This window comes from Periophthalmus magnuspinnatus, chromosome 9 (genome assembly GCF_009829125.3).
Source record: "Periophthalmus magnuspinnatus isolate fPerMag1 chromosome 9, fPerMag1.2.pri, whole genome shotgun sequence".
In the NCBI taxonomy this organism is placed as follows: Eukaryota; Metazoa; Chordata; class Actinopteri; order Gobiiformes; family Gobiidae; genus Periophthalmus; species Periophthalmus magnuspinnatus.
The window spans coordinates 6453148-6481027 of NC_047134.1; the positions used below are offsets into that span (position 1 = coordinate 6453148).

The 27880-nt window shown below is 42.3% G+C and overlaps 1 protein-coding gene across 2 annotated transcripts in view; it reads left to right on the top strand.

Annotated features, from left to right (window-relative positions):
- The window catches only part of pde4d (phosphodiesterase 4D, cAMP-specific), a 311873-nt gene that overhangs the window by 8778 nt on the left and 275215 nt on the right, over positions 1-27880 (top strand). Inside the window, exon 1 of one of the 2 annotated variants that reach the window (XM_055224393.1) lies at positions 6574-6872. The exons of the other annotated variant lie outside the window; for it this stretch is intronic. Coding sequence (XP_055080368.1) covers positions 6574-6872 — 299 coding nt within the window. Of the gene's footprint in view, positions 1-6573; positions 6873-27880 lie in introns of those variants that run through there. 2 annotated transcript variants of the gene reach the window in all.

Consider the following 27880-nt stretch of genomic DNA (forward strand, 5'->3'; position numbering starts at 1 on the left):
CCCTTCTCTCTCTCCTCTTCCCCTCCTATCTCTGTTCCACTCCCTCCTCCTCCTTCTCCCCTCTTCTCCTCCTTTCCGACTTCTACTCCTCTCCCTCTCCCTACTCTTTGCTTTCTCTCTCATTCCTCTCCTCTCTCCCTTCCTCTCTCTTCTTCTCTCCTTCCTCTCTCTCTCCTCTCCCCTTTCCTCTCTCGCCCTCCTCTCCCTCCTTCCTATACTGAGAGTAAGCTAAAGTCTCTGATGACTTTTTTAAACGGCACTTCTATGTTTCTACAAATGAACATTTCTTTTGTTCGTTTCATTGTTGAATCATTGAACTGTCACAAATCTCAGTTCTAATAGTGCAAATGACAAAAGTTGAAATCAAACTTGTGAATCACCAGGAGCTTCAAAAATCCTGATCAGATTTGAATCATCTTCCAAACATGTTTCAAACTCTTTACCACGAGAGTGAGTCCAGGCTCAGTACTGATGAAGCCCCTCCTCTTCCTGTCCATGTCGCCCTTTTCATGATTTAATCATAATAATTGAGGTGGGGTTCAAGTTCAACTCACAGCAAAACACAACAGCACAACCTCAGTGTTCTTTTTTGCGTTCAGTTTTACGTTTTGGACAATAATGATATTATTTATATGTAAAACTGGCAGCTATTGTAATAATACTCATATTTTTCTATTTGTGACATGTTAATGGTCTCAGCGCACAGCAGCACGCTAACTAGCTCACTGTGTCTGAAAGCTAACAGTCACTTTTATTAAAAACTGAAAACATAAAATAAACAACCTATCAAAATTCAAATTAATTAAAATAAAGACAACACAATTAGTTTTATATGTAGCATACTTCAGTTTGTGGTGTTGTCCTAATAATTATTATGCCTCAGATTTAACATTAGCATTAGCATTGAGACACAAACATGCCTCTTTCTAAAGACAGAAGTGTCCTCTGGTGAAGTATTAATTTTATTTGTGTAGTGTTTAACATGTTGTCAGTGACCCGCAGTTCCCTGTCCACGGTCTGACCCTAACCCTCTAATCTCTGAGCCCTAAACCCTAACCCACCTGCAGCACCCTGTCCACTGTCTGACCCTAACCCCTAACCTCTAACCCCTAACCCAACCACAGCTCTCTGTCCACTGTCTCATCTTTAAATAGTTATTGATTTTTCATTACTCATAGAGATAAAACTTGACAGAAAACAGTGATGCTAACAGTGCAGTTGAGGGCGCTGTTGTGTACAGATGTATTGAAATTTCACAAATCCCTTGGAATACGTGCATGCTTACTGTGTGTGGGGTCGCCTCTCCACAGATCTAACCTGCAGCTGGGCATAGATAAATTTACCACCATACTGTGAAGCATTCCAGATTAAGTAGTACAGTCTCCCTTGATGCAAACAGGCAGTGAACAATCTACCAGAAACGTTACACAGTCCAACTTTAAGTTCTGGCTGACGTCTTTATGGAAAAACCACAGGAAAATCTGATCAGATCAGTCTCACAAAAGAAGTAGTGAATATAAAGTTTTTTGCTCTGAGCGTTGCTCATGTATAATGCAGAGCTTGAGTAATAGTATTATTGAGGCTGGAGCAAAAGTGGCATTTTTCAAAAGGCGTTTTCTTTGTACAGGACAAAAAAAAGGGACAGAATGGACCCATTTGTAGAGATGGAGATGGGCCCGGCCAGGGGGTTACGTCATTAGTCATTTTAATGCGTCTATGCTCTGATTACATTGAGCTCCTTCCGATAAAACCCAGAGAACTGCTCATGCCATCACAACGCCATCACAATGCCATCATAGCGCCATTACAATGCCATCACAGTGCCGTCACAACGCCATCACAACGACATCACAACGCCATCACAATGACGACTGAAGCTAAAAGACTAAGAAATTAGTCTTTCTCTCTTTCTCTTTCTCCTCTGTGCCGAAGGAAACTAAAATACCGTTTTATTATTGTGAGAAGAAACATCAGGATTTGACCATTATTCTTGTTATTGACTCTCTGACCAGACAGCAGCGAGATCCAGAACCTTATCTTAATCACACTCTCAAAAATGTTCTTGAGTGAGTGTGAGTTTTATAAAATCAAACTTTCTGAGTTAAAGTTAAAGTGACATAAACGGTACTGTGTTCCTGTACATGCACAGATACACACCTTAATGGCCCCGCTCCTGTTACCCTAGAGGGCGGGTGTGGGAAAGGCTCTGCACTGTGCCCTCTGCAGCTCTATGCCCCCTGTGCCCTCTGCAGCTCTGTGCCCTCTGCAGCTCTGTGCCCCCTGTGCCCTCTGCAGCTCTGTGCCCCCTGTGCCCTCTGCAGCTCTGTGCCCTCTGCAGCTCTGTGCCCCCTGTGCCCTCTGCAGCTCTGTGCCCTCTGCAGCTCTGTGCCCCCGGTGCTTTCTGCCTCCTCCTAGTGTCTCCTTCTGTCACCTCCTTCCCTGGAGACAGACACAGTGAGCAGCTCTGGTCTGATGGAGGTGAGCTGGCTTGAGCCTGGTCAGATTGGCATGAGAGGAGAGAGATAGAATACCAGCAGATTGGCAGCCCTGCACTCGTCTGCCTCAGGGCTTGTGGGCAGCTGTGGCTAACAGTTGAACCACCACTGAGTTTGGAGGGACTGAATCTTAATCATAAGGAGCTTTGGCTGAAAGGCACGGTATAAATGAAATAAATGAGCAGTTTTACACAACCGAAGAGTTTGTTTGTGGAGGAAATGATGGGATTTGCTCCTTGTGTCCATTCAAATTGCGATCGATTTTTTGCGATTTTTGCGATTATTGTGCAAAAAGTAGATTTTGCACAATAACCCCTCTTTAAGTCCAGTTTGCTTCATGTGGATACACCCTTGTGATTGTTGGAACCTCCCCTGATCAGAGCCCACAGACATCACCACACAAAATAATTGTTTTGTTCTCATACAGCAGAACCTTGGCTGGGCCTCCTTCCTCTCTCCTTCCTTTCTGCTTCCTCCCTTCTTCCTCTCTGCTTCCTCTCTGCTTCCTCTCTCTTTCCTCTCTCCTTACTCTTTGCTTTCTCTCTCATTCCTCTCTCCTTCCTATGTGCTTCCTCTCTGCTTCCTCTTTGCTTTATCTCTCATTCCTCTCTGCTTCTTCTCTTTTTCCTCTCTCCTCCCTCTGTGCTTCCTCTGCTTCTTCTCTCTTTTCTCTCTGCTTCCTTCGTGCTTCCTTCCTGCTTCCTCTTCCCTTCCTCTCTACTTCCTCTTTGCTTCCTCTCTCCTTCCTTTCTCCTTCCTCTCTGCTTCTTATGTTCTTCCTCTGTGCTTCCTCTCTCCTCCCTCTGTGCTTCCTCTTTCCTTCCTCTCTGGTTCTCCTCTTTTTCCTCTCTCCTTCCTCTCTGCTTCCTCTTTGCTTCCTCTCTCTTTCCTTTCTCCTTCCTCTGTGCTTCTTCTGTACTTCCTCTTTGCTTACTGCCTTCTTCCTGTGTGCTTCCCCTCTTTTGAATAGCCTTAAAGCCGCTGACCGAATGAGAACACTAAGAACACCATGGTGAGAAATGAGCCCATGTCACATCTCTTTGTTTCTCTGTATGTTCTACGTTTGAACAGCTGAAGGGTCTGTGCGTGTGTGGGTGCGTGTGTGGGTGTGTGTGTGTACGCGCACGTGCATGTGTGTGTGAATGTGTGTGTGTGTTTGTGCACATATGTGTGTGTGGGACACGCCTCTCCTCTGATTGTCCGAGCAGCTCTTTACATGTTCAGTGTTTCAGGGAAGATTACACCGCTCCTGGTGGAGAGAGGAAGGACTGAAAGATAAAGGTAAAGAAAAGGGGCTGGGAGGGAAGGGAGGAGAAAGAGAGGGGGTGAGGAAAGAGAGATGAGGAGAGAGAGTAAAGAGAAGGACTGAAGGATAGATGGAGAGAGAGAGAGAGAGACAGAGAGGAGAGCATAGGAGGGAGAAGACAGAAAGATGGAAAACGGGAAAGAAACAGTGACAGGGAGGGATAGAGAGATTGGGTATTTGATAGAAGAGTATAATGGCTCTGGGAGTGTGGGAGAGAGCAGCACTAAAGGTCTCTGCAGGTGATGCCATCAGGGGGGAAAAGTACAGTTTTATTCTAGTGTTTTTCCACAAGGTTTATAGTTCGTGTTTTGGAACAGCTTCATTAAAGTCGATATTCTGGTTCAAAAAGTTTATCTTAAGATCGTTAGAGTTTTTATAAGTGTTCTGTTTGAAAAATGCTGATTCCAAGCCACAAAATCAGTGTCATTGTGAAATTGAGAGTTGTGTGTTTGTTACCTGCACCATTAAAGAAACAGGCTATCAGTATTAAATAATATAAAAACTGTAATGAAAATCGATATAAAAAAAAAAATTAAAAATACAAAAGGTTTTTCTCATTGTCAATGTAAAACCTGAAATATAAGCTACACTGACGTAAAGGCTTTGAAAAGTCTTTGTTTCCAGGTCAGAGGTCAGAGTTCAGGGTTTGATGAAGGTCACTTTTGCCATGTCCCAATTCAATGGTTGCACATTTTGAAATACCGTTCAAAGGACCTGATATGTTTAAAATGGACTCCAAAATAATTAATATAATGTTATAGGTGATTTCTTCCCAATTGTAGCAAGTATTCCATAACTTCAAGAAAATATACCTTGTTTCTCCCGTTGAAGAAGTCATGTGCGGTGCATGATGGGATACAGAAGTGCGCAAAGTCTGCTCTAATGCATGCTTTGTTCATGGCCAATCTCCATGGAAACGCAGGTCACATTTGTCAGCCACAGTTGTGGGGTGCATGAAATGGGACAGGTCTTTTCGTGGCGGAAGTGATTTAAGTGCCCTTCAAATGCAGCCGACGTGTGTGTGTGTGCAGCCATCCATTTGGGACACGGCAAGTGATTACCTGTGTCTCATTGGAGCAGCAGTGACAGTCCATTCCTGCACAGGCTCTTGTGACTGACCAGCACACACACAGCGGAGGAGGGCGATATATTCCTCACTGTTTTGTCCCAAACTATGAGGTCGTCTCACAAAGCCTGAAGTCAGGCTGTTTTTGCTGTGGCTGTGAATGAAGACTCTTATCTAAATGTACTAGACAGGCTGTTGCGCTCTTTAATTTAAAATATCTGGGCACTGTAAATACATCTGAAAAAATGCACCTGTCAGGAGCACCCCTGTCAGAAGCACTGTCGGACGAGCATATGGAGGATACTTTTGCTGTTTGTTTTGAATTGCACTTTTAATTTATCTCAGGGTTGCAATAAATTCAAGGAGAGAACTTGGATTATAATAAAATTTCTGACTCAGCCTGCAGTGATGTACAGCTCTGGCTGTGGGCCAGTAAACACTCCTGAGGTACTTCACTGTTCTCATGTGCACTGACCACTGCCCCCACAGGACGGGAGGAGAACTGTGAATATCAAACTTTTCACAACAACAAACTAAACCAAGGGCCAAGTCAGGATGCATTCAAGTGTGAATGCATCCATACTGACATAAGGACACAGACAGTCTAAGAAATATAAATAGTTTGATTGTTCTAGACTTTGTGTTTGCTCTAAACCAAATGTCTAAGGCTTAAAAAAGTCAACTGCAAATGTAAAACTGTCTCGTGTGCAAGAGAAGAAACTGTGGACTTTATAGTGTTTGCAACAGCAGAGTGCAGCATTACACTAACAGGCATGAGGGAAATATTATAAATGAAATAAAAACACCACTAGGTCAGAATTTGTCTCATTGCATAAACACAGCAAAGCAGCAGGCCTGAACAAAAGATAATGGATACAGAGGAACATTTTTATCAGATGGAAAAACGGTTTCCCTCTCTCTTTGGCTGGTCATTTTGCTTCTTGTGACCAGTCCAAAACATCATTCAGTGCATTAGTGTTGATTTTACCTTTTATAAAGCACTTAGTACAACCCTAATTTGTTGTTTATTGATGTGCACTCATGTTCCTCCACCTGCTTGTTATTTCCCTCTCCACCCTGCCTCCACCCTGCCTGGTGGAACAGTTGTGAGGGAGGTGCTTTGAGTAGCTCCCCTCATGTTTAATGTATCTTCCTGCTATATCCCGCTGCCGCTGCTCTTGCCCGGGACTGGCGAACACAGGCGGCGTGCTGCTGCCTGCTCCGGTGCCTTTACGCAGATCTGCCGTGCATCCCAAGGCGAGGAACCGCTGGGGTTAAAGTTTGACATGGATCCCGCACGGACCGTCCCGGATTGGACAGCCTGTACCGCAGCACCTCTTTAGGATGGGCGTGTACCGGGACAGCACCGCGTGTTTGGACCCTTTTCAAAGAGTTTTTGCTTGTAGCGTCACTCCGGATCACTTTGCGTCCCACAAAAGCGCAGTGTTACAGGGGGCTACCTCGCTGTGCGTAAAGGGAGACAGTTGTGCCAGAGTCTGACCAGTGCTTTTCCGAAAACTACTCAGGATAAAAACCGTGGAAGTGAGACGTGAAAAAACTTTTAGCAATAACCAAATGTCACTATTGGCACAATTTTCCCATAACTTCCCGTTGTAGCATCTAAATCCAAGCAATAGCCCGTTCTAGATTTAAATGCACTTTAGACTTTGTTAGTGTTGTGAAGCAGTGTCAGAGGGGGCGGGAGGATGGACCCTGCCTGCGGGACAGTAGGCTCGGTGGCGCTCGTGGCCAGCGGCGGAACCGGCGTGAGTGCAAAGGCGCCCAAACATCTGTGGAGGCAGCAAAACCAAGCCGCGCTCTCTCCGCTGCACCACGCGCTGGTCGTGCGTAAGAACGAGCGCGTGAGACAAAGGGGCTTTTCGGACACAGAGAGGTACTTACTCCCGAGGAACATGGACCGGACTTACGCCGTGGACACGGGGCACCGGCCCGGGCTCAAGAAGTCCCGGATGTCTTGGCCGTCGTCTTTTCAAGGGCTTCGACGGTAAGGACTCAGCGCTGAACAGTTTGGTTTATGTTTGAAGATGATGAAGATGATGGGCGTGAGGAGAGAGCGCGTGAGCCGAGGACTAGTGTTTCTGAGCAGTGTTTAGTTGTAACTTTTACGCAGGAATAACACATTTTACAGGCTTATTCTGTCGACTTTAGCTCCGCATCACTTTTTATTCCCCAGCACATTGAAAACTACTGCTGTCATGCGCCACGCTGCGAGATGTGGAGCCGCGTACAGCGTGTACAGTAGCTGAGGCGACAGATCAGAACCAGGACTACGGACAGTTCCCGTACACGTCACGCTTATGTTTAGGTCCCTTTTACGCACAACAAAAGCTCTGACATATGTTTTGTCTCTGGGACTGGAAACTGGTCAGGAGCGTTCACCCCCCCCCCCCCCCCCCCCCCCCCCCACACACACACACACACACACACACGGCTTGTTTCGAAAGGCTTTTGTCTCTCAGATGTTCTGTTTTTGAGATAACCGGCTTCGCTATCAGAAGGTAATTAGAGTGTGGGGGTAGGTCACACAGAGGATGATCTGCTTGTCACTTTCACACGCACGTACGCACGTTTACGCACACTCATTTCAACACTAGAGTCGAGTCTAATGCTCTCCTGGCGTACATGATTGTGTTGTGTTGTCACTGTTGTTTAGACAAAAGATGTGGTTCCTCGAGCTCCGTGTAGCACAGGGGAGCGCGTGCGTGAGTGTCCGCGCACTTTGCCTGAAGGTTACAGGCTCCAGGAGTGAGTCACTTGGGAATTTATTTCACCAGAAAGCTCCTGAAAGCGTGTGGCGTCCACATAGGTGCGCGCAGACCATGGAGCATTGGAGAGAGTAGTGAGCTGGATGGGTAAACATGGCGTTTGGGGACATTTCACTTTATATTTATATTTATTATATTGTTTTGAGATATCATCCAAGTTAAAAATGAAGAAACGGACTCAGTGCAGAGTATGATCTATTTGGCTTTTTTGTTTTCTAAATGTGAGCAGATTCTTTCTATGGTTAAGTATTGTTTGCTTTTACTTAAAGCTGCACATGTGTCCGATAAACATAGTTACAGGGCCGGCCCTAGCATTTAGGGGGCTCTAAGCTGAATTTGTCTCCGGGGCCTCTGGCAGTGGATGTATCCTGGCTCAGTTATTGGTGATTCACATTTGACAACATTATGACTCTGCTCTCACCACCTTGACCAGTTGTATTTGTATTTATATGACCAACATTAGACTGAAAACATCCAGAATGTCACAACTATTATAGTCACAAGAACAGTAGACAAACATATAAGATATAAGATGGTATTGTATCTCTCTTATCTCACGGCAATCTGACCAGGCTCAACATACCTATCGCCGTAGAGACAAGGAGCTGAGATCACCAGACCAAAGTTACACAGTTTACTCAAATCTGTGGAGAGGGGACCCTGCTCATGATAAGAATGCATCTTTATCAAGGCAATTTTGGAGAATAAAGACAACTGTATGAACAAATACAAGATAGGTGAGTGTAATGCCATACTGTAGAACATTACAGGCAAAGAAATAGCATGTCTATGGCAAGAAGCAGGTGATAGACCCCCTCCGCTCTGCCACATCAGAAAAGTTACACAGTACAATTATAAATCCTTAGCAGTGAAATTTGAAACACTGTTTTCAGATATATTTTAAATTGGTGTTTTGTCTTTTAGGTCATATGGGTCTTTTTTTTTTAATCACACATGGGATTCTAGAGCCAGTAATGATACAGCTAAATAAATGTGCTTTTTTTCCCTGCTAAGCTCTTGACACACTGAACAGCCCTCGGAGTCGTTCCGTAGGTGTTCAAGAGGCTTATCACAAAACAAAGGCCTCTTACACTGTTAATCTGTTGTCTGTTTAGTGCAGCACTAAGATAGTCCCCTGCCCTTCATTCAGTACAGGTTTATGGAATGCAATTCTGCAGCTACTGGTTTATAATAAAAAATAATCTTAGTAACGAGATTATGCCTGTAAACCTCTGGCATGTTATACAGTGGCCCTGGTTAAACTGCAGTGGGCGCGATCCCTGTGGTTCATGTGCTCACACAATGACACGTCTTGAGGAGCGGGTTCTGATTGGCTCATTTAGGTCAGATTCACGGCACTCAACCAGGTTCTGATTGACTTGTTTCAGCCAGATTCATGGCACTGGAGCGCGGGTTCAGGTCGGCTCATTTCAGCCAGATTCATGTCACTGGAGTGGGTTCTGATTGGCTCGTTTCAACCAAATTCATGTCACTGGAGTGGGTTCTGATTGGCTAATTTCAGCCAGATTCACGTCACTGGAGCAGGTTTCTGATCGGCTCGTTTCAGCCAGATTCAGGGCACTGGAGCTAGTTCTGATTGGCTCATTTCAGCCAAATTTATGTCAACGGAGTGGGTTCTGATTGGCTCGTTTCAGCCAGATTCATGGCACTGGACGGTTTGACTTGTTCTGGGACATTTAACACTTTTTTAATACACAAGTGAAGTAAGAAAAGGAAATGGATGCATTCCTCTCAAGTTCCATTCTTCAATGGTGTAATGGTGGATTTCAGTGTCTTCATGTCTCCTTGTAGATGCTTTGCTTTGTTTGGAATGTTCCATTGTAGGGCATCAGTCACATTTGTTTTTGCTGAAAAACCTGTGTTTTTACTGTAGCAGGTTGAACTCTGTCTGATAGAGTCCCATACATAGTGAAGTTTAATGGCATACTTTGGAACATTCCAAAGAAAGCAGTAACATCTCCACAAAGACAAGCAAGTGGCATACCCTGCAGCAGTAAAGTTCCACAGTGCAGCTTTAATTCTAACTGAGACAAATGGGCTCTTTGATAAGACGTTTCCTTCGTTCTCAGAGTTTGGATCAGATCACACTGGGACAAGGTTGTTATGGTCAGTTGTTATGTTCGGTCATTATGTTTGGTCAGTGTTGTTTAGTTGTGGTCAGTCATTGTGTTTGGACGTTGTAGTCGGTTGTTGTCGTCGGTTGTTGTGGTCAGTTATTGTGTTTAGTTGTTGAGTTCAGTCATGGTCGGTGGTTGGGGTCGGTCGTTGTGGTTGGTGTGTTCGGTTTGTTGTGTTTGGTCGTTGTGGTCAGTCGTTGTGGTCCATCATTGTGGTCGCTTGTTATGATCAGTTGTTGTGGTAAGTAGTTAGATTAGATTAGATTAGATAATACTTTATTGTCAGATCAGAGATCTGGTCAGTTGTTATGTTTGGTTGGTATGGTCAGTCTTTGTGGATGGTCGTTGCGGTCAGTCGTTGCGGTCGGTCATTGTGTTGTTATGGTCTGTCATTGTGGTCAGTCATTATGTGCAGTCATTATGTTTGGTCGGTATGGCTTAGTTGTTGTGGTCGGTCGTTGTGTTCGGTCATTGTGGTCGGTTGTTTTGTTCGGTCATTGTGGGCAGTCGTTATGTTCATTTGAAGTGTTTAAGGAGCTCCGCGTTTCCTCCGTCTCCTCGTGTGATTTTTTTTTTTTTAGACCAAATCTGCAGCTTCACAAAGTCCAACCAGAGCAGGCGACAGAACGCTGTGTCAGAACTGTTACGAGGGAGAGAAAGAGGGGAAAGAATGGTGGAAGGAAGGAGAGGGGAGGAGGGGAGGAAAGATACATGAGAGAAAGGGAGGAGAGGAGGGAGAGAAAGAGGAAAGGATGGAGGAAGGAAGGAGAGAGTAGGAGGTATCGGAGGAGAGGAGGCGGGGAGGAAAGAGATGTGAGAGAAAGAGAGAAAGGGAGGAGAGGAAGGAGAGAAAGAGAGGAAAGGATGAAAGAAGGAAGGAGAGATGAGGAGAGGAGGAGGGGAGGAAAGAGATGTGAGAGAAAGATGAGAGGAAGGAGGAGGTGAGGAGAGGAAAGAAACGTGAGAGAAAGGAGGAAGGAGACAATGGAAGAAAGGAGGGAGGAGGGGAGGAAAGAAACTTGAGAGAACGGGAAGAGAAGAGAGGGAAGGGAGGGGAGGGGAGAGGTGAGGGGGGGAGGGAGGGAGAGAGGGAGGAGAGGAAAAGAGGGGGGGTGTTAGAGAGGAAGAGAGAGGATGGAGGAGGGGAGGTGGAAGAGGGAGGAGAGGAAAAGGGAGAGAAAGTAGGGGAGGAGGGGAGGAGTAGAGAGGGAGAGGCAGGCGGAAGGAGATGAAGGTGGAGGAGAGGAAGAGGAAAGGAGGGAGAAGAGGAAAAAAGGAAGGAGAGAAAGGAGGGAAAGAGGAGAGGAAGGAGAAGAGGAGCCAAGACACAAGCACAGATGGAAGTGACAGAAAAGTGCCCTGGACTGAAACATCCCAGAGACTCCCCGGGAAAAAGCATTTGGAAGGATTTTTCTGTGCTGGCAAAAGAGGGAATTCTAAAAACATGAAAACCTGCCCCTTTAATGAGACTTTTGGACTCTAACCCTGCAGCATTTGTATTCACAGTTATAGATGTTTATTCCTTCTTCTGCTTCAGAGTCTAATTAGAAAGAGATTAGCCCCAAACAAATCAGATCTCACACAGGAGTCTCAGGAAGGCCGAACGGGAAGCGGCTGAATCAGATCTGGGCTTCTTGGGTTTCACGTGGGTTTGGATGCAGCTGCTCTGCTCTGGGATATTGTCCTTAGAGTTGTTTAAACAGCACGTGGATAACGAGTCTTTTAACCGTGTCATTATGTTGTTTCCTCATCAAAACGCACAGAGTTTTTTAGTTTTGACTTTGGAAGTAATCGATCCTTCTCAGTAATTATGTAAACAGTTAAAGACTTAAAAAAAGAGGAAGAGGGGAGGAAGGAGACATGAGAGGGAGAGGGGGGGAAGAGAGTAAGAACGGAGGAGGAGAAGGGAGGAGAGGAGGGGAGAGAGGATGGTGGCAGGGAGAGGAAGAGAGGACGAAGGAGAGACAGTCGAGGAGGGAGGAGAGGAAACAGCAAGGAAGAAAGAAAAAGTAGGGACGGAGATGACGGAGGAGCGGAGAAGGACTGACTGGAGTGTTTCATCTGCTTTCACTGTGAGGGAGGTTGTGACTTTAGCGCTGCTGCTAATTTACTGTTTAAAAATTCTTCATTACACAGTGGTGCCAGCAGAGAGCGCCACAAAGGTTTCTAAAGATTTTTTTTATTATTTTTTTTTAAGTTTAGGTTGAAACAGTGGCATTGAAGGATTGGTCAAATGCAGACAGCTAATTTCCCACCAATGAACCTTAGGTAAAATTTTGGTATTTTGCCATGCTAATATAGACATGTATATGTTGTGAATACAGTTTGCCTGTAGAAGGGTCTGGGGGTGATTTATGGGCTAAAAACTGTATATGCAACTAAACAGGGTGAGTCTCAGAGAAGATGACTCAGGATCAATAGGTTATTGAAACAACAGTGAATGAACTCCAGACTGTCCATATTATGTGTTCTTTAAGTTAACACTCTATTTTATTGACTACATCAAAATACTCAAATATTCTTCTTCTACTACCGTTTAGAGATAAAGCCTAAACCTTGAAACACTGCACAGTCTTGGAGATGTTTTTGGAGCTCATCTTCTCTGAGGCGGTACATCTCTGGATCTCTACAGTGAAAGTTTGAAGAACCCTGTCACCTTTGGGTGCCCTAAAGTCATTAAAAACATGCACATGTAAATAAAGTGTCCTCTGTATGGTGTAACTCTGGTTCAGTGCTTTTCAGAGCGTCTGTAAATCCAATAGAGACGACAGCTTCATCAGAGGAGGGAGAGTGAGGGAGGGGCCACGTGGGCAAAATGAATACCTCTATTTTCTGTTTTATTACATCAATAACTAACCCGGCTCTCTCCAGACTGATGTGCAACACTCTGAAGAGAGTTCTACAAGTTTATGAATCTGGAATGGCTCTCGCTGAAAGAGATAGGCCTGATGAATATTTGAAGCTGAAAAGCTCAGACATCTTCCCTGTTCCACAAAAGCACAAAGCTCTGACCTTTGACCTCTGACCTTCCGCATGTTCAACTAAACAGTCTGTATTTCTGCTCAAAATCGGCTGAAGTACGTTTGTTGTTGTTGCCATGTTTGTTTTGGTTCGTATGGCACTGGCTTTTTCCCAAATCACAGTACTGCTTTGTGATTGGTCCTATCACCAACGCTTCAGCCGGAGCCTAACAAGATCATAATGGACACACACCCATAACAGGATCCATTTTAAGATGTTTGCTGTTCACATTGTCCAGCCCTGCTCATTTTTAAACCATCAGAGTGACTTCTAGAGTGACTGGACAGACCTGGTCTGAGTCCAGAGCAGAGAGTTTGGTTCTTTACTTGCATTTTTAAAGGCCTGCCGCAAAAGGCCTACCGCTAAAGGCCTGCTGCTAAAGGCCGATAGACTCGTTTAATGAAGGAAGGATGGAATGTAATGAGTCAAATCAGTGTCTATGGGAGTGTGACTGCTGCTCCTCCAAAGTCTGTGCAAAGTTTGCATGTCCTGCCTTTGTGTGTGCGGAGTTTGCATGTTCTCCCTGTGTCATGTGTGGAGTTTGCATGTTCACCCTGTGTCTGTGTGGAGTTTGCATGCTCTTCCTGTGTCTGGGTGGGTTTACACTGTTTTTTTTGTTTTTTTTTTTACATCAATTCAAAACATGACTGAGGTGATCTGGAGATAGGTCCTCAAGATCTGGAGATAGGTCCTTGGGCGCTACAGTATCTCACTGCTCCTGTCAGGTTGCCGCAGCTGCACTGGGTGAAGTATGGGTCAAATGAAGGGACTGAATTTCCCTCATGAGGGATTGTATACCTACTTTACTCGTCTGTTCCAGGTCTATGTTCGTTCTCTCTTATATGAGGTCATGACGCAGGTTTTGATTTGAGCAGATTGTGTGGTTTTCAGTCAGACAATACAATGTAAATTCCAGCAGAAAGTTATTAGTTTCTTTATTATTATCAGTTAGACTTTTTCCAAACTAAAACTATTCAGGAACAGTTCAATGTCCAGTCTTTGTGATTTTATTAGGCCCGAGCCTGGGACAACGTCCTGGAGAGGGACTAATTAAAACAGCGCCCAAAAAATGTAAAGTTTTAAAGCTCTAACTGTGACCAAAGACCCCGAGAAAAAAATAATGAAACACAACTCGGTAGCACTACCTCAAACTTTGATTTTCATGGGGCCAATGAGAGCCTGATCCGAAAAAAAAAACAACAATGTAAAACTCACACAAAAAAAATAGTCAGGACATGACAAAAATTATATTATTAGCCCGCTCTAAACTGTACAGGAAGTCGGTCATATTGGATCAAACCAATCAAAAAAAATGTGTTTGTCATAAACCATTGTAATTTGGTATAAATATTCCACATTTCATACTAAACAAAACATGCCAATGAGGACATACCTCTATTTCCAACCACGCAGGTGTGATAAGGTCAAAAATGATTAAATGGAGTAGTAACATTCAGACGCTGTTTTTGGGGAGAGAAGCGTAGGAAGCGGGGACAAAAGGCAGGATCTCCACAGTGGCAGGTACCCCGCAGTTGCAAGGGGTATTGAAAGCCTTTTAATTCAAATAAGAATTATCTATTGTTAACAAACTTAATTCAAAAGCAGAATTACATCAGAGTGTGAGGTTTTGTAAACCTGCAGAAGCACAGGGCTGTGGTGTCCACCATGTAAATGACAACATCATAATTATGTCAATGTTCTACATGTGCAGAAGAAATACTGAAAACTTTTATCACTGTTGTGTCAAACATTTAGGTAACAGAGATCCAGACAAGAAGGTAGCGGACTCCCCACCAGAAAAGTTCTATTGTGCACCTTTAATGGTAACACTAGAATGAGATTGTGTGAAACATTAATAATCAAAGCACAAACTAATCCAGAGAATATTTCCTGTTTTTATTAGTACAAAATGTCAAATCTCTCGTCTTTATGTTTTAATCGTGTCGGTTTCAGCCTCGTGGTATTTTATATTTTGTATTATCAATTATATTTTTCTATCTGCCTAACGTTCCTGTTTCACAGTTTAAGCTGATCTCCCTGAGGCTCTGATGAGTTCTTCTGATTGAAGGCTGTTTGGCGTTAGGCCATGAGCAGCTCTGTGTGCTACATGTGCTGTTTACGTTGGCGTCTTTTACTTCATAAATCCTCCATTTTGTTTCTTATCTGTAAAAGTCACTTCCCCTGTGTCTGTGATCTCCATCTGTGCAGTAACACAGCAGTGTGGAGACTGCAAGAGCTCCATTTTATCTAAGAAGAATTCTTCTGACAAGTTTTACGATTAGATTTGTGATTTATGTTTCAATAGTTCTGTTCTGTTCAAAGGTAGAATTTTAAAACACATCTGAAAGCGTTCCCATTTGAGAGAAATGAAAGACTGAAATATCAACTGACTAACGCAATGTTTGTAGAGGGTTTGTCGAGCTTTAAGCTACAGGCTTTACAGCTTTCAATGTCCATCAAGATGTTATAGCTTATACTTGAGTGTTCCACAGTGTGGCATTAACTATATCTATCTGTTTTTTATTGTTAAGAAATAACTTGAAAAACATCAGCTTGAGTGGACTTGTCTCCACAGATCTGACTTGTGCCTAGCGGCATCACCAGCCTCTGTCCATGGAGATAGATCTGTTTAATGCCATAATGTGGACCATTCCAAGCAAAGCAATAACATCTCCCTGGAGACAAGAAAGAACCTCAGACAGAAAGGTTACATAGTACACCTTTAAATAAATGCAATCTTTGAATGGGCACAAGGAGCCAATGGGAGATAGTGATTTAGTAAGAAAGTAAGTTCTTTAGTGCTTTTGACAGATAAAAATCACACAGTTCTTCACAGAAGCAGGTCCACCAAATAAACAACAATAAGTCAACCAGGGCCATAGGGGACTCAGTCAAAAGCTTTTCTAAACAGGAGAGACACAAGGAGAGAAAGAGGCGGGGCATTACAACATTTTGAGACCGCAAACTCCCCCTGAGTTTTAAACATGTTTTTTAGGACCACAGCAGGTTCTGACCAGAGGCCTGGAGGCTGCGTCCAGAGGAGGTAAAAGTTCCAGGATGTACTGAAGGTTAAAGGTCCTGACCTTTCCTGAACTTTACTGAAGCCAGAGAAGGGATGATAGAACCGGAGTGATGTGGAGGGAGGGTAGAACTGGAACCCTGGTGGTTTGTGGCATGAAAAATAGTTATTTGTATCTCAAACACCTTGTGAAATATTTGCTGTAGTAACTGTAGAGTCATTCTTCCTTCTGTGTGTAACTTCTCTCTGTTTAACTCTCTCTATGTATACTCTGTGTAACTGTGAGTAGCTCTGTATATAACTCTGTGTGTAACTCTTTTGTGTAGCTCTGTGTGTAACTCTGTGTGTAGCTGTGTGTAACCTCCGCGTAACTCTGTGAGTAGCTCTGTATGTAAACTCTTTGTGTGTAACTTTGTGTGTGACAACCCTGTGTGTAAACTCTCCTGCGTGTAACTCTCTGTGTGTAAGTCTCTGTGTAACTCTCTCAGTGTGTGACTATCTGTGTGTAAACTCTCTGTGTGTAAGTCTCTCTGTGTAACTCTCCCTTCGTGTAACTCTCTCAGTGTGTAAGTCTCTCTGTGTAACTCTCCCTTCGTGTAACTCTCTCAGTGTGTAACTCTGTGTGTAACTCTTCCTGTGTGTAAACTCTTCCTTTGTGTAAACTTCTCCCTGTGTGTAACTCTCCCTGTGGGTAATTCTCTCTGTGTAAACTCTTCTCTGTGCTTTTGGGGAATGACGTTTTTTTTTACTGAATAAAAGGGTCTAACACAACAGTATATTGCTTTGTTGCAGTGAGTACCAAATGTAACATTTTTTATGTGTTCATAATGGATTCTGGGTAAAATGAATGAAATTGTCTATGGTCTCCTAAACATTTAAAATTATGTTTTTTTCTGGACAATTAGGGAATTTCCTTTTATCCAATTTTTAAATGTAGTATTATTGTGGAGACTGATGAAGAAGAAAAGTACTCCATCCATCCATTTTCCCCCTATCGTCTTACAGGGGTCAGCCTTGTGGGGGGCAGCAGTTCAAGCAGGGACTTCCAGACTTCCTTCACTCCCAGATACTTCCTCTAGATCCTGCGGTTGGACCCCCCCCCCCAAGCCAGGCCAGCTGGAGAAACATGATCACTGAATTTGAAGCTTACTCTTCAAATTCTGATCTGATAGATTTGATTTTTTTTTCAACTCAGTAGATGGCAGATGTTCCTCTCTCCTGGCCCCTCAAACCCACTCCTTTCACCTGGCCTTTGTTCAGTCTCACAGGTACTCTCTGTTCTTCTTCTGTCAGGACCAAAGCTGACACCACTATCAGACAGACAGCAGTAACATAGGTAGCATCTAGTGGTGCTATGTGAGAATACAACAGGGTGGAGTCAGCCAGTCTAATTACAAATGATAGCTTTTAGGTTGACTTTTTTGAGGGTAGAATTTGAACAAAGTCTTAAGTTTTCTTTAAAAATTCTCCCAAGTATATATTTTTAACATGATTTTGTGGCGTGAATTCGTTATAACATCCCAGACAGACACAAACCAAAACTGATTCATTTGACCTAAATTTGAAGTACATACTGAATAGAAATGATTTAATTATTTTTGCATTTAAACTCTATTATAATCCTTTACCATTACAGTATGGACAGTATGTTAAATTTGTCAGGGATTAATCTTGACATCTCTTGACTGTATATATAAATACAGATAGCTAGCCTGCTAGCTAAGTCTATCAAATAAGAAGTGATCATGGGTGCGCTTTGACTCCATCGACTCATGACTCCATCGACTCATTGGCTCCAATTCACTTTCTATTATAAAGGTGTGGCCCCTCTCTCTCTGTAACTGCTGTGTCAGACTTGTCATTTTGGTCTCAAAATGTTTGTATTAACCCAACCCTACATGAGCCTGAGTGTTTTTATTTCACTATTGTGTATCAACATATGAACATTACTAACAGACAAATCAGGCGCCTTCTTTCCCCGAGGCCACTCTTGCTAGCGTTAGCAACAGTTTTGATTGGCAGGGTTGTTAATCGCCCGCTCCCTGCTAAACCAGTGGTGCGGACAGTGTTACCTTCAACAGCATCCCTTCAGATTGGCTCTTTGGTTATTATGATACTCGCAGGTGGAATACCAAATATGGAAGAGGGCTCCCAAATTGGCTGCTATAACTGCTATAACCCCACTGAGCTTTATTTGGAGTTGAACGCTGTGGGTGACGTTCACATTCACTTAGTCCACTTCTTTATACAGTCTATGCTAACACCATGTTAAAAACCCATATCAGCTGACCTGTGTTTTGAAAGCAGAATATTGTCATATTTCTGCAGCTGTCACCTTAAATCACATCAGAACTCAAATCTAGCCCTGCTCACATGTCCTGTCCCCAGCGCCTCCTCGTCCCCAGCACCTCCTCGTCTCCCAGGTTACTGTTATAGAGTGTATTTATCTCACAGGGAGGCAGTTCCACTTCTCACTCACTGTCTGCTGGGCACGAGGCCACCGGCCCGAGGGCACAACTCGTCACCCAAATCTGTCAACTCCTTTCCCAGAGCCGAGACCAGAGCTGCAGATTCACTAGAACAGTCACAGGCTAAATAACCATAGAGTAACTAGAGAAGTCCCGATGCCATGATGATAATAAAAACACTTTAGTTGATAGAATGGGATTTTCAACATTAAACACTGCTACAAATCCCTTCTCTAACTGTGATGTTGATACTCACAGTTGACAGTTGTTTCCACGTGGTTCTCAACTAACAGCCTCTCTTATTGGATTATATTGCCTGTCCTTGCCAACTGCTTCCTTATGGTTCTCATCCAACAAAATGTAAAACATTAAAAGTGATAATCATTCAGTTTCATTTTTGTTCTCAAATAGTAGTGTTGTCATGATACTAACATTTTGATACTAAGAAATAGACCTGATACTCAGTACTGATTCCAATACCACGATGATAATAAAAAACACTCATATACTGTCATTTTCCACATTAAATGGCAGTACTTTCTTTTCTATTCCCATGTGGCCATATATCTGTGTAATCCAGGGGTGTTCATTACGTCGATCGCAATCTACCAGTCGATCGCAATCTAGCAGTCGATCGCGAAGACATTTTGGGTAGATCACATCCCATCATCCATCCAGTCACATGACTAATATACAGGACAACCAGTCAGATTACACCTGACTCTAGGTCACATCATGGGCGCTGCATAAACAAGCGCGAGTTAGTTTAACCCTAGAGTGTCGGATCCTATTGTTGCAGATAGATCGCGGTTGCGGACTTTCCAGCAGCGTAACTCGTGCTCTCATGTAAACTCAAACGGCGTCTCAAAGTGGAGACATGGGGCTATCTAAATATTTTACCGTCATTACGGTAATCTGCCTCTGTTGTCCCTCGAAGGTGATGAACAAGAGTGCGGGTGCTGCAGTTTCCCAGTCATTTATTTGATGCGTAAAAGAAAAAATACAGATGGATGTGTAAAATAGAAGTAGTTGTGTGGAAAAATGCAGTAAATTCTGATACTTCGTTTAACATGATTTTTATGGCTATAAAAAAAAGACAAAACCATAATCAACATGATTAGCTCTGTTATCACTTTCAAACGAAAAATGCAATTTTACTCCTGGCTGGCTGTCAGAAGCTACTGCCCAAACTATGCATCCCTCACTGATTCCATTCAGTGCAAGTCATCAGAGCAGTAATCATCATTCAAGTAATTATGGACATGTAGGAAGTTCAATTGTGTTGTGCAGTATTATCTCATGACGTTGTGCAAGGTACATCAAAATGCACTGTACATGTAAGAATTCATAAAACATTTACAAATAAATATATGTTTAAAATTTTTTTTATTAGGTCAGGGGTGTCAAGCACATGTTCACCGAGGGCCACATTAGCAAAAGGGCTGCTCTCAAAGGGCCATATGGGAAATAAATGTAACTACTTTTTAAAACTTGTTAATTAACTGTTTCTGTATTTATTACTTCTTCAAGTTACAAATATTGTATATGCAGTTGTCTAGATGTAAAAATATGGCTCTGTAACTGTGTATCTCATAAAATGACATTTTAAGACCATCATACCTTTTAATTTACCCTGTCAAGGGCCACATAAAATGATGTGGAGGGCCACATTTGGCCCGCGTGCCTTGAGTTTGACACATGTGTATTATGTGATAGATCTTTCAGACACGATCATTTTAAAAGTAGCTCACATACTGAAAAAGTCTGAACACCCCTGGTGTAATCCCTAAGTGGTCCAGGTAGGTTCCATAGTGGTCCATGGGCATATACTACTCTGTGTCTTATTCTTGTTCTGATACACCTCAAGATCATTCTAAAGATATTCAGAAAAGGTTCATTTCTGTCCTGTTGACGGGACGTTTTTAGTATCTGTTCAAATGAGTATCTAGTTTTGATACTAGTTTTAATATCAATTAGGATCTGATTTTTGATACTTTTGACAGTTCTGCTACAGACTCACTCAGTACATTTACACAGGCAGTAAAACTCAGATAACTGGAACGATTATTTTAGTAGTTGATGAGTCAAATGATTATTTCTGTTGTAAACTTCGATTTTCAAAACACATTTTTAACCAGATAAAGGTTAAAATCTGACAACTGAAGCTTCCAAAGAGGGACTATTTATGAAAAAAAGTTTGACGAAAATGGGAAATATATGAAACATTTTGGACATTTTTAGTGAATAATGTTGGTGTTGTTTTTATAATATAAAATATAAGTCTTTTTGTGTGTTTTCTGTTGTTCATTTATGCTTTAGTCTGTCGAGTCCAGATCACCATTATAGGTTTCAAAATACCATCACGATTAATGGCTGCACCCTGACAGATACCTCCTCAGACACCTCCTCAGACATCTCCTCAGATACCTCCTCAGACGTCTCCTCAGATACCTCCTCAGACGTCTCCTCAGACACCTCCTCAGACATCTCCTCAGATACCTCCTCAGATACCTCCTCAGATCCCTCCTCACATACCTCCTAATTACATCTGATTTCTTGTCCTGTTCATTGGTGGAGAAACTGTGTTTGTCCATTTCGTATATTTTCCTTCTAAACCTGCTGAGGTGTGAACACTCAGAAATCAGCTACCACCTACCTCAGATGGAGCTGTTTACATGACATTTCCATAATCTGATAACTTCAGAAATCAGATAAGGCTCTCTGTAACTACTGCTGTCAGGCTCGTCATTTTGGTCTTAAAATGATCCTGGTGTTTTTATTTCACTTTTGTGTCTAACAGACAAATCAGAAGCCTTCTTTCCCTGAGATCGCTCCCGCTAGCTTTAGCAACAGGTTTAATTGACAGCGTTCCTAAGTGCCCGCTCCATGCTAAACTGGTGCAGGTGGGAAGGGGCGGTACCTTCAACAGCCTCATTCCGGATTGGCTCTTTGGTTGCTATGATACTTGTGATCAGAATTCCAAATATGGAAGCTAGACACGATAACTGCTAGCCTCAATGAGCTTCATTTGGAGCGTTCCTAAGTGCCCGCTCCATGCTAAACCAGCGGTGTGGGTGGGAAGGGACATTACTTTCATCATTCTTGCTCCTGGTTTTCTCTTTGGAATTGCAATGGTGAGTATCATAGCAAACAAACATGGAACTTGGCTCCAAATTGGCCCCTATAACTGTTAACCTTGATGAGCTTCATTTGACTGGAGCCAAACACTGTGGGTGACGTCACACTCACTTAGTCACTTTACTGTGGTCCCCCGTTTATCATGGGGTTACGTTCTAAAAAACTCGCAATAGGCGAAATCCGCAAAGTAGTCAGCTTAAATTTTTTTTTACAATTATTACATATGTTTTACGGCTGTGAAACCCCTCACCACACACTTTACACTTTTCTCAGACAGGCATTAACATTTTCTCACGTTCAAACCTTTGTTGGTGCCTTTGTCAGTGCATATCGTTTCATCAACATTGTGGGTTTTGTCAGGGAGAAAACTTGCAAACATATAGTACTTCAGAGTCATTCAGAGTCATTCATTGCTAGCGATCAAACATTGATGTAAATTTGGCAAGCTTGAACGCATTCTGTACTGTACAGGAGACACAGCATGGAGGACATTGATTGACAATGGTCTACAGTCCCTTAGCCAATCAGGAAGCAGATCACGCTGTGAAAAAGCATACAAAATTGCATTAAAAAAATCTGCGAAACACTAAAGCCGCGAAAGGTGAACTGCGTTATAGCGAGGGACAAGTATACATTCTGAAAACAACATTTATTTCCTTAAGATAAACTTAACAAAAACAAAATGGATCCAGATGTATCATCAGAGTATATGTCCAAGCAGGATATGTGCATCCCTAATGTGAACACGGCCAGTGAGAATGTGGGGCAGATCTCACTTGTCTCTGCCACCGGGGGCGCCGCTCATAACCAGGCCTAGAGGGGAGGGGCGAAGAGGGGGTGGGGGTGGGGTCCTGTCAGAAAAGGTGTTCAGTGTGTGGACTGGGACTGGGGGAGGCGTCGGGCTGAAGTGATGAGGCTGAGTGTTGATGTCAGACTCGGGTGAAATCAAACTCACTTTCCTGACAGTGTTTATGCCATGGTCGACTGTTTACAGGAAGTGAACTGCTCAAAAATACAACATCTTACACAAAGAGAATCCAAATATTAATATTAAACAGAGGGACAGATGTGAAGATATGAACTTTTTGAACATTAAAGCGTGTGTGTCACCTTTAGACAGAAATAAACTAAAATAGAACCATGTCTGTAATCCCTCAGTCATCCAGGTCTGATTCATAGCGATCCATTTGCTATAAAATAGAACCATGTTTTTGTTAGTTTTTTTCATTATGGATGTTTTTGTTGCACTGAAAAACCTGGGTCCGTGTACGTGGGCTCGCATTTCCACAAACCTGACTCTAATCTGACCTGGAGAAGGACCTCCTCCTGCTGGTTACCATGGTGGTTCCATGTTGTTCATTTGGCTATAATGTTCCTCAGTATGGCATAAAATGTATCCATGGTGAAAGTTCTGGTTTTAACTTTTTATTACTATGTGATTATGCAGTTGACCTTTCACCTTTTCCACCTCCAGAAAGTTCCGTACTATGACTTTAATGATTTAGAATAGTCTGGAATTTGTCTTTGCCACAGAGTGAAGCTCCATATAAGAAAATGCAGTATTTTATAATGGCGCATAACACACTATTACAATAAAACTTTTAAAAACAGTGTCTCAGAGATGACCCCGACTTTTGGGTCTGCAGTTAATTCAATTTAAATCGAATCAAAGTCCATTTGTTCTGAATCATGAGCAATTGTTTGCTCCACAGCTGCTCCTGCAAATACATGAGGTTTGGAACAAAATCCAGACCAGAGGGAGTCATTTTGAAAGTTCTGTGTTAAATGGCTCTGATTTTCAAAGGCGTTTTTATCAAACTGAAAACCTCTTTATTTCATCATTTCCAGGTTCTCGTTGTCAGATGTATTTTTGTGTCTTACTTGTTTTGTTTTGTTTTTTGTTTTTTTTTTGCTCAGCTCAAAAACGAACATCACAGAACTGTCACGTTTCCCTTATTATCCCCATATTCAATTCAATTCAATTCATTTATTTTTGTAACGCCCAAAATCACAACAACAGTTGTCTCGAAGGGCGTTCATGTTTTGGTTGATGGGGGAAACCGGAGTACCCGGAGTAAACCCATCCAGACACGGGGAGAAACATGAAAAACTCCACACAGAAAGGCCTGGTGACCCGGGGATCGAACCAACCTTCTTGCTGTGAGACATGAGTGATGGCACTCAGTCACCGTGCCGCCAAGACACAAAAAACAAAACAACAGGAAGAATCAGACACAACAGGAAAAATCAGACACAACAGGAAAAATCAGACACAACAGGAAAATCAGACACAACAGGAAAAATCAGACACAACAGGAAAAATCAGACAACATAAGAAATCGGCCAGGCGAGGGGGAGGAAGACCAGACGAGGAGGAGGAGAGCCAGGCAAGGAGGAGGTCCAGCTGTCATCGGGGCATCTGAAAGAGATACACTCCACAGGGGGAGTGGGACAGGGGACAACATGTGAATAGCATTGCTGATGAGAAAATAGGGCAAAGTAGAGGATAGTGCTCAGGTTGCCATACTTCCCCCAGCTAGTTACTCCTACTGCAGCTTATCTTATCCCGGGTTTTAATAACCCTAACTCCCTCACTAAGTAACCTGGTCATACGCTATACCGAAGAGGAAGGTTTTAAGCCTGGTCTTAAATACAGAGACTGTGGGGGCCTGTTTAACATCATATCCTCATGCATTCTCTCCCGTCTACACGTGCACGAGCTCACACACTCTTAAACATATGGATGCCACGTAGCTTTAGCCTGACGTATAGCTGTGCATGTAATCCCCTTTAGCCTGATCACAGCACTGGCCTATCCAAATGGGCCTTTCCCTTTAATGCGTGTTGATTATGGGCTGCTTCTCTCTTTCTGTGGTGAGCCTCCATTGGCTGACTGGGCTTTTAAATGGGCCTATATAACCCTGCCTATGATTTTAGGTCCCTGAGGTATTAGCAGTGATGCCGCTGTAGCTATTAGCCATATGAAGCTATATATAACCGCGCTTGCCTGTAATGGAGGGCAGCGCTCTGCACTTATCATGCAGTGTACAACCAGTGCTGAACATGCTAATAACCAGATGCTAATAAAGACATGCTAATGAAAATATGCTAATAGTACAGGCTAAACATATTTGCAAGTGAGACACATTAGCAGGATAATATACTGTATACTTAGTTTTTATTTTTTAAAGGTACACTATGTAACTTTCTGGTGGTGGGATGTCACCTGCATGATTCCAAAATAGAATGTTAAAGACATACTTTGGAACATTCTCCTTGGAGACAGATATGTTTCATGTCAGACTGTGTAAGATTAGAAAGGATGCCCTTCTTCAAGCCAAATGAGTCAGGTTTGTGTAGATCCAGGTCCACTCAGAATAAGGATGCAGCAATAAAAGCAACCTAAATGAGTAGATCTATGTTTTAATTTGAATCTTTTTTGGCAAAAAAATGTTGTCTCCTCATTTGTTTCATTCACATATGTTTAATATACAAACCCCTGCATATTTAGGTTGAGTACTTCTCTCAAACTGAAAACACTTTGTTCCACTGTGTGATGTCATGTGGTAATACAGGAAGTGCACCACTGTGTTTTTAAACTCCACACACCTTCAGTAGAATCATTTGGATGATTTCAGCCCTGGAATTGCCAATCTCTACTGAACTAAAGGTAAAAGGAACTGTTAATTTGAAAACTACTACTACTACTTCTTTTTCAAATGCTCTGTTCCATCTTGTGATGTCATAAAGTATAATCTTAAACATTTTCTTTTAAATTTTGTCTTTTGTCACATTATTTTGCCCTTTCCCTTGTCAAAATCTGCACAGGTGTGAACAAAAATCAGATTACATCAGATAAAACCATTTACATGACATTTGAATAATCTGATAAATCCAGAAATCAGATTACGATCAGATTATAGGACGCTCTGAGCATCTACACAAACACTTTGAATCTCTTCAGCCAAGTCAGTTTTATTCTTCATCTAAAAGTACAAACATTTTTATTTTTATCTCAGCCACAAAAAATCTAAGATCTGACCCTTGCGCGTTCTGCCATTGGGGTCTCTTTAGCTCCATGCCGATTCCTCGAGTTCACTTCCAAAAATGTGATTGAAAAATTGTCGTTGCTCTGAGGTTAAATGTTTTGTGTGATGGGAATACGTTGTTTTATTTGCAGATTCAAAACACAACTCTGACAAACTGAGGAGGTGGGTTTTAGTCCATTTGTGTGGTAATTTGAACTGTTTGGAGCCACAGCAGAGAAAACCACTCATCTCGGGCAGAATGAGTAAACTGGACACAGTTTGGCCCCAAAGAACATCTTGGGTTTTACTTTTTCCACCAAAATCATCTCAGAACACATCAGCTTCTAAAGTAAAACTAAACTCTAATGTTGTTTCCTAATCAAAAATACATATATACATGACAAAGTACATTTAAAGCAACACTGTGCAACTTTCTGTAGATGGCACCTGCATGGAGCATGCTCACACTAAGAACGTTGGCTTTTCTATGTTTTTCAGTGCAATAAAACAAAAAACAAAACAGCTTTTCTGTATATTCTGGGGTTAAAAGTTGCACAAATACTGACAATTCTTCCGCAGATATTGTCCCAGTGACACATCATCATATGTTAGACTCAAACAGGCAAAACCAAAGTGTGCCCAAAAGCAGCATGAATTAAAATACTAATGCTAATATGTCCTAAAGCATTTCAGAATAAATGTTTAAATTCAGGCTCAAATGGTTCTGTTTATCTGTGCATACAACTGAGAGGCTTGTGTTCTGCACTAGTCCAGGTAAGGGACTAAATAAACCATGTCTGGAGCCCGAAAAATGGCAAATTTCAAGTAGTAAACAAGACCCGACATGCCGGTGACCAGTGTCAAAAATTAGAACTCGATGAGATCTTTTTTTTCAATTTTGAAAGATGACTCGGTAGCTTTACCTCAAACTTTGATTTTCATGGGGCCAATGGGAGCCCGACCTGGAAAAAAATCTATGTATAAATCTGAAACTCACATAAAAAAATAAAACATGTCAGGACATGGGATCACGATTTTAATTCAAAAAGCTTGAAAATTGGTCAAAATGAACTAGACCCATGTGCAATTACAGATGACTCTTTTGAATGTTGATAAGTCATAAATTGTGGGTGTGGCCAACCTCCAAAGAAAAAGCTACTTTTACAAGAATTCAATTGTGTGTAACTCTCACATGTAGTGTATTATTCCCTCGCATTAATAAACATTTTCTCCTTAATGATTTTCTAAGCACAATGATATACAATTTACTTAGCTGAAACATGACATTGCTCCATAGCGCCCCCTTGAAATAAAACAAAAAACAAAAAAAAATGTACTTTGCCACAGGCCTTGGAAATTTGGCACGGACATCCATCTTGCCATACTGAACAAAAAAAGCCAAAGAGGGCATACCTTTATTTGCAATCATGTTGCCATAGCAACATCAAACATTTGTAATAGAAATACATGGGTTTTGGTTGAATGGGTTGAAAAAAAATTACTTTGTCATAGATCATTAAAATTTGGCAAACTATTCTGCATAACATACTGAACAAAAACCCAATGAGGACATACTTCTATTTCCAACCGTGCAGGTGTGACAATGTCAGAAATGGTCTCATTTGTTTGAAAGGAGTAGAAACTGTTTTTGGGAGGAGTGGCAATAAAAGCGTGGATGAGGTTGGATCTTCACGGTGGCAGGTTTCCCCGTGGTTGTAAGGGGTGCCAATTGATAATGTTTTATTTATTTGTCTTTCTTATTCTGCAAAGCACTTTGGATAATTTGGGCTATACAGATAAGCTTGGAATACCTTAAAATCCACAACATAGCATGAAAATATGTCTCTGTTTCCCGTGGATACGGCTCCCGGCCAAACCCTCCTGCTGTTGAACCTCCTGAGCTGTTGGCAAGTGTGTGGAGCTGGTCATGTTTCTCTCCACAGGCCACAAAGACACAAGGTACATCCTCCATATGTTTGAGTCCAAATGTGCACAAGAATTCTTGTGTATTCTTGTGTATACATAAGAATACACAAGAATACACAAAATATGCACAAATATACACAAACATACACAAGAATACACTCTCCTCTGATGGTCTCTGAGCTGTTGCAAACACCACAGATCTGAAGCATGTTTGGCTCTTGATGGAATGGCAATGAGGAGTATTGTTTTTTACTTGATTAAATAGCTTCACTCATATAACACTACATCGTGTTCATTCAACTTGTGGTCCCAAATTAAATATTATAGTTTCTAAAGCAATTTAAAGTTTTTATCCAAAATATAAAATAAAATGATGTTTTTTAAAGATTTATTTCACTGAGGACCTCATACAAACATGTGTCTTTACACTGAGCTCGCATCTTCACAAACCTGACTCCTTTCAAGGTTGTTTTGAGCAAAACAAAACAA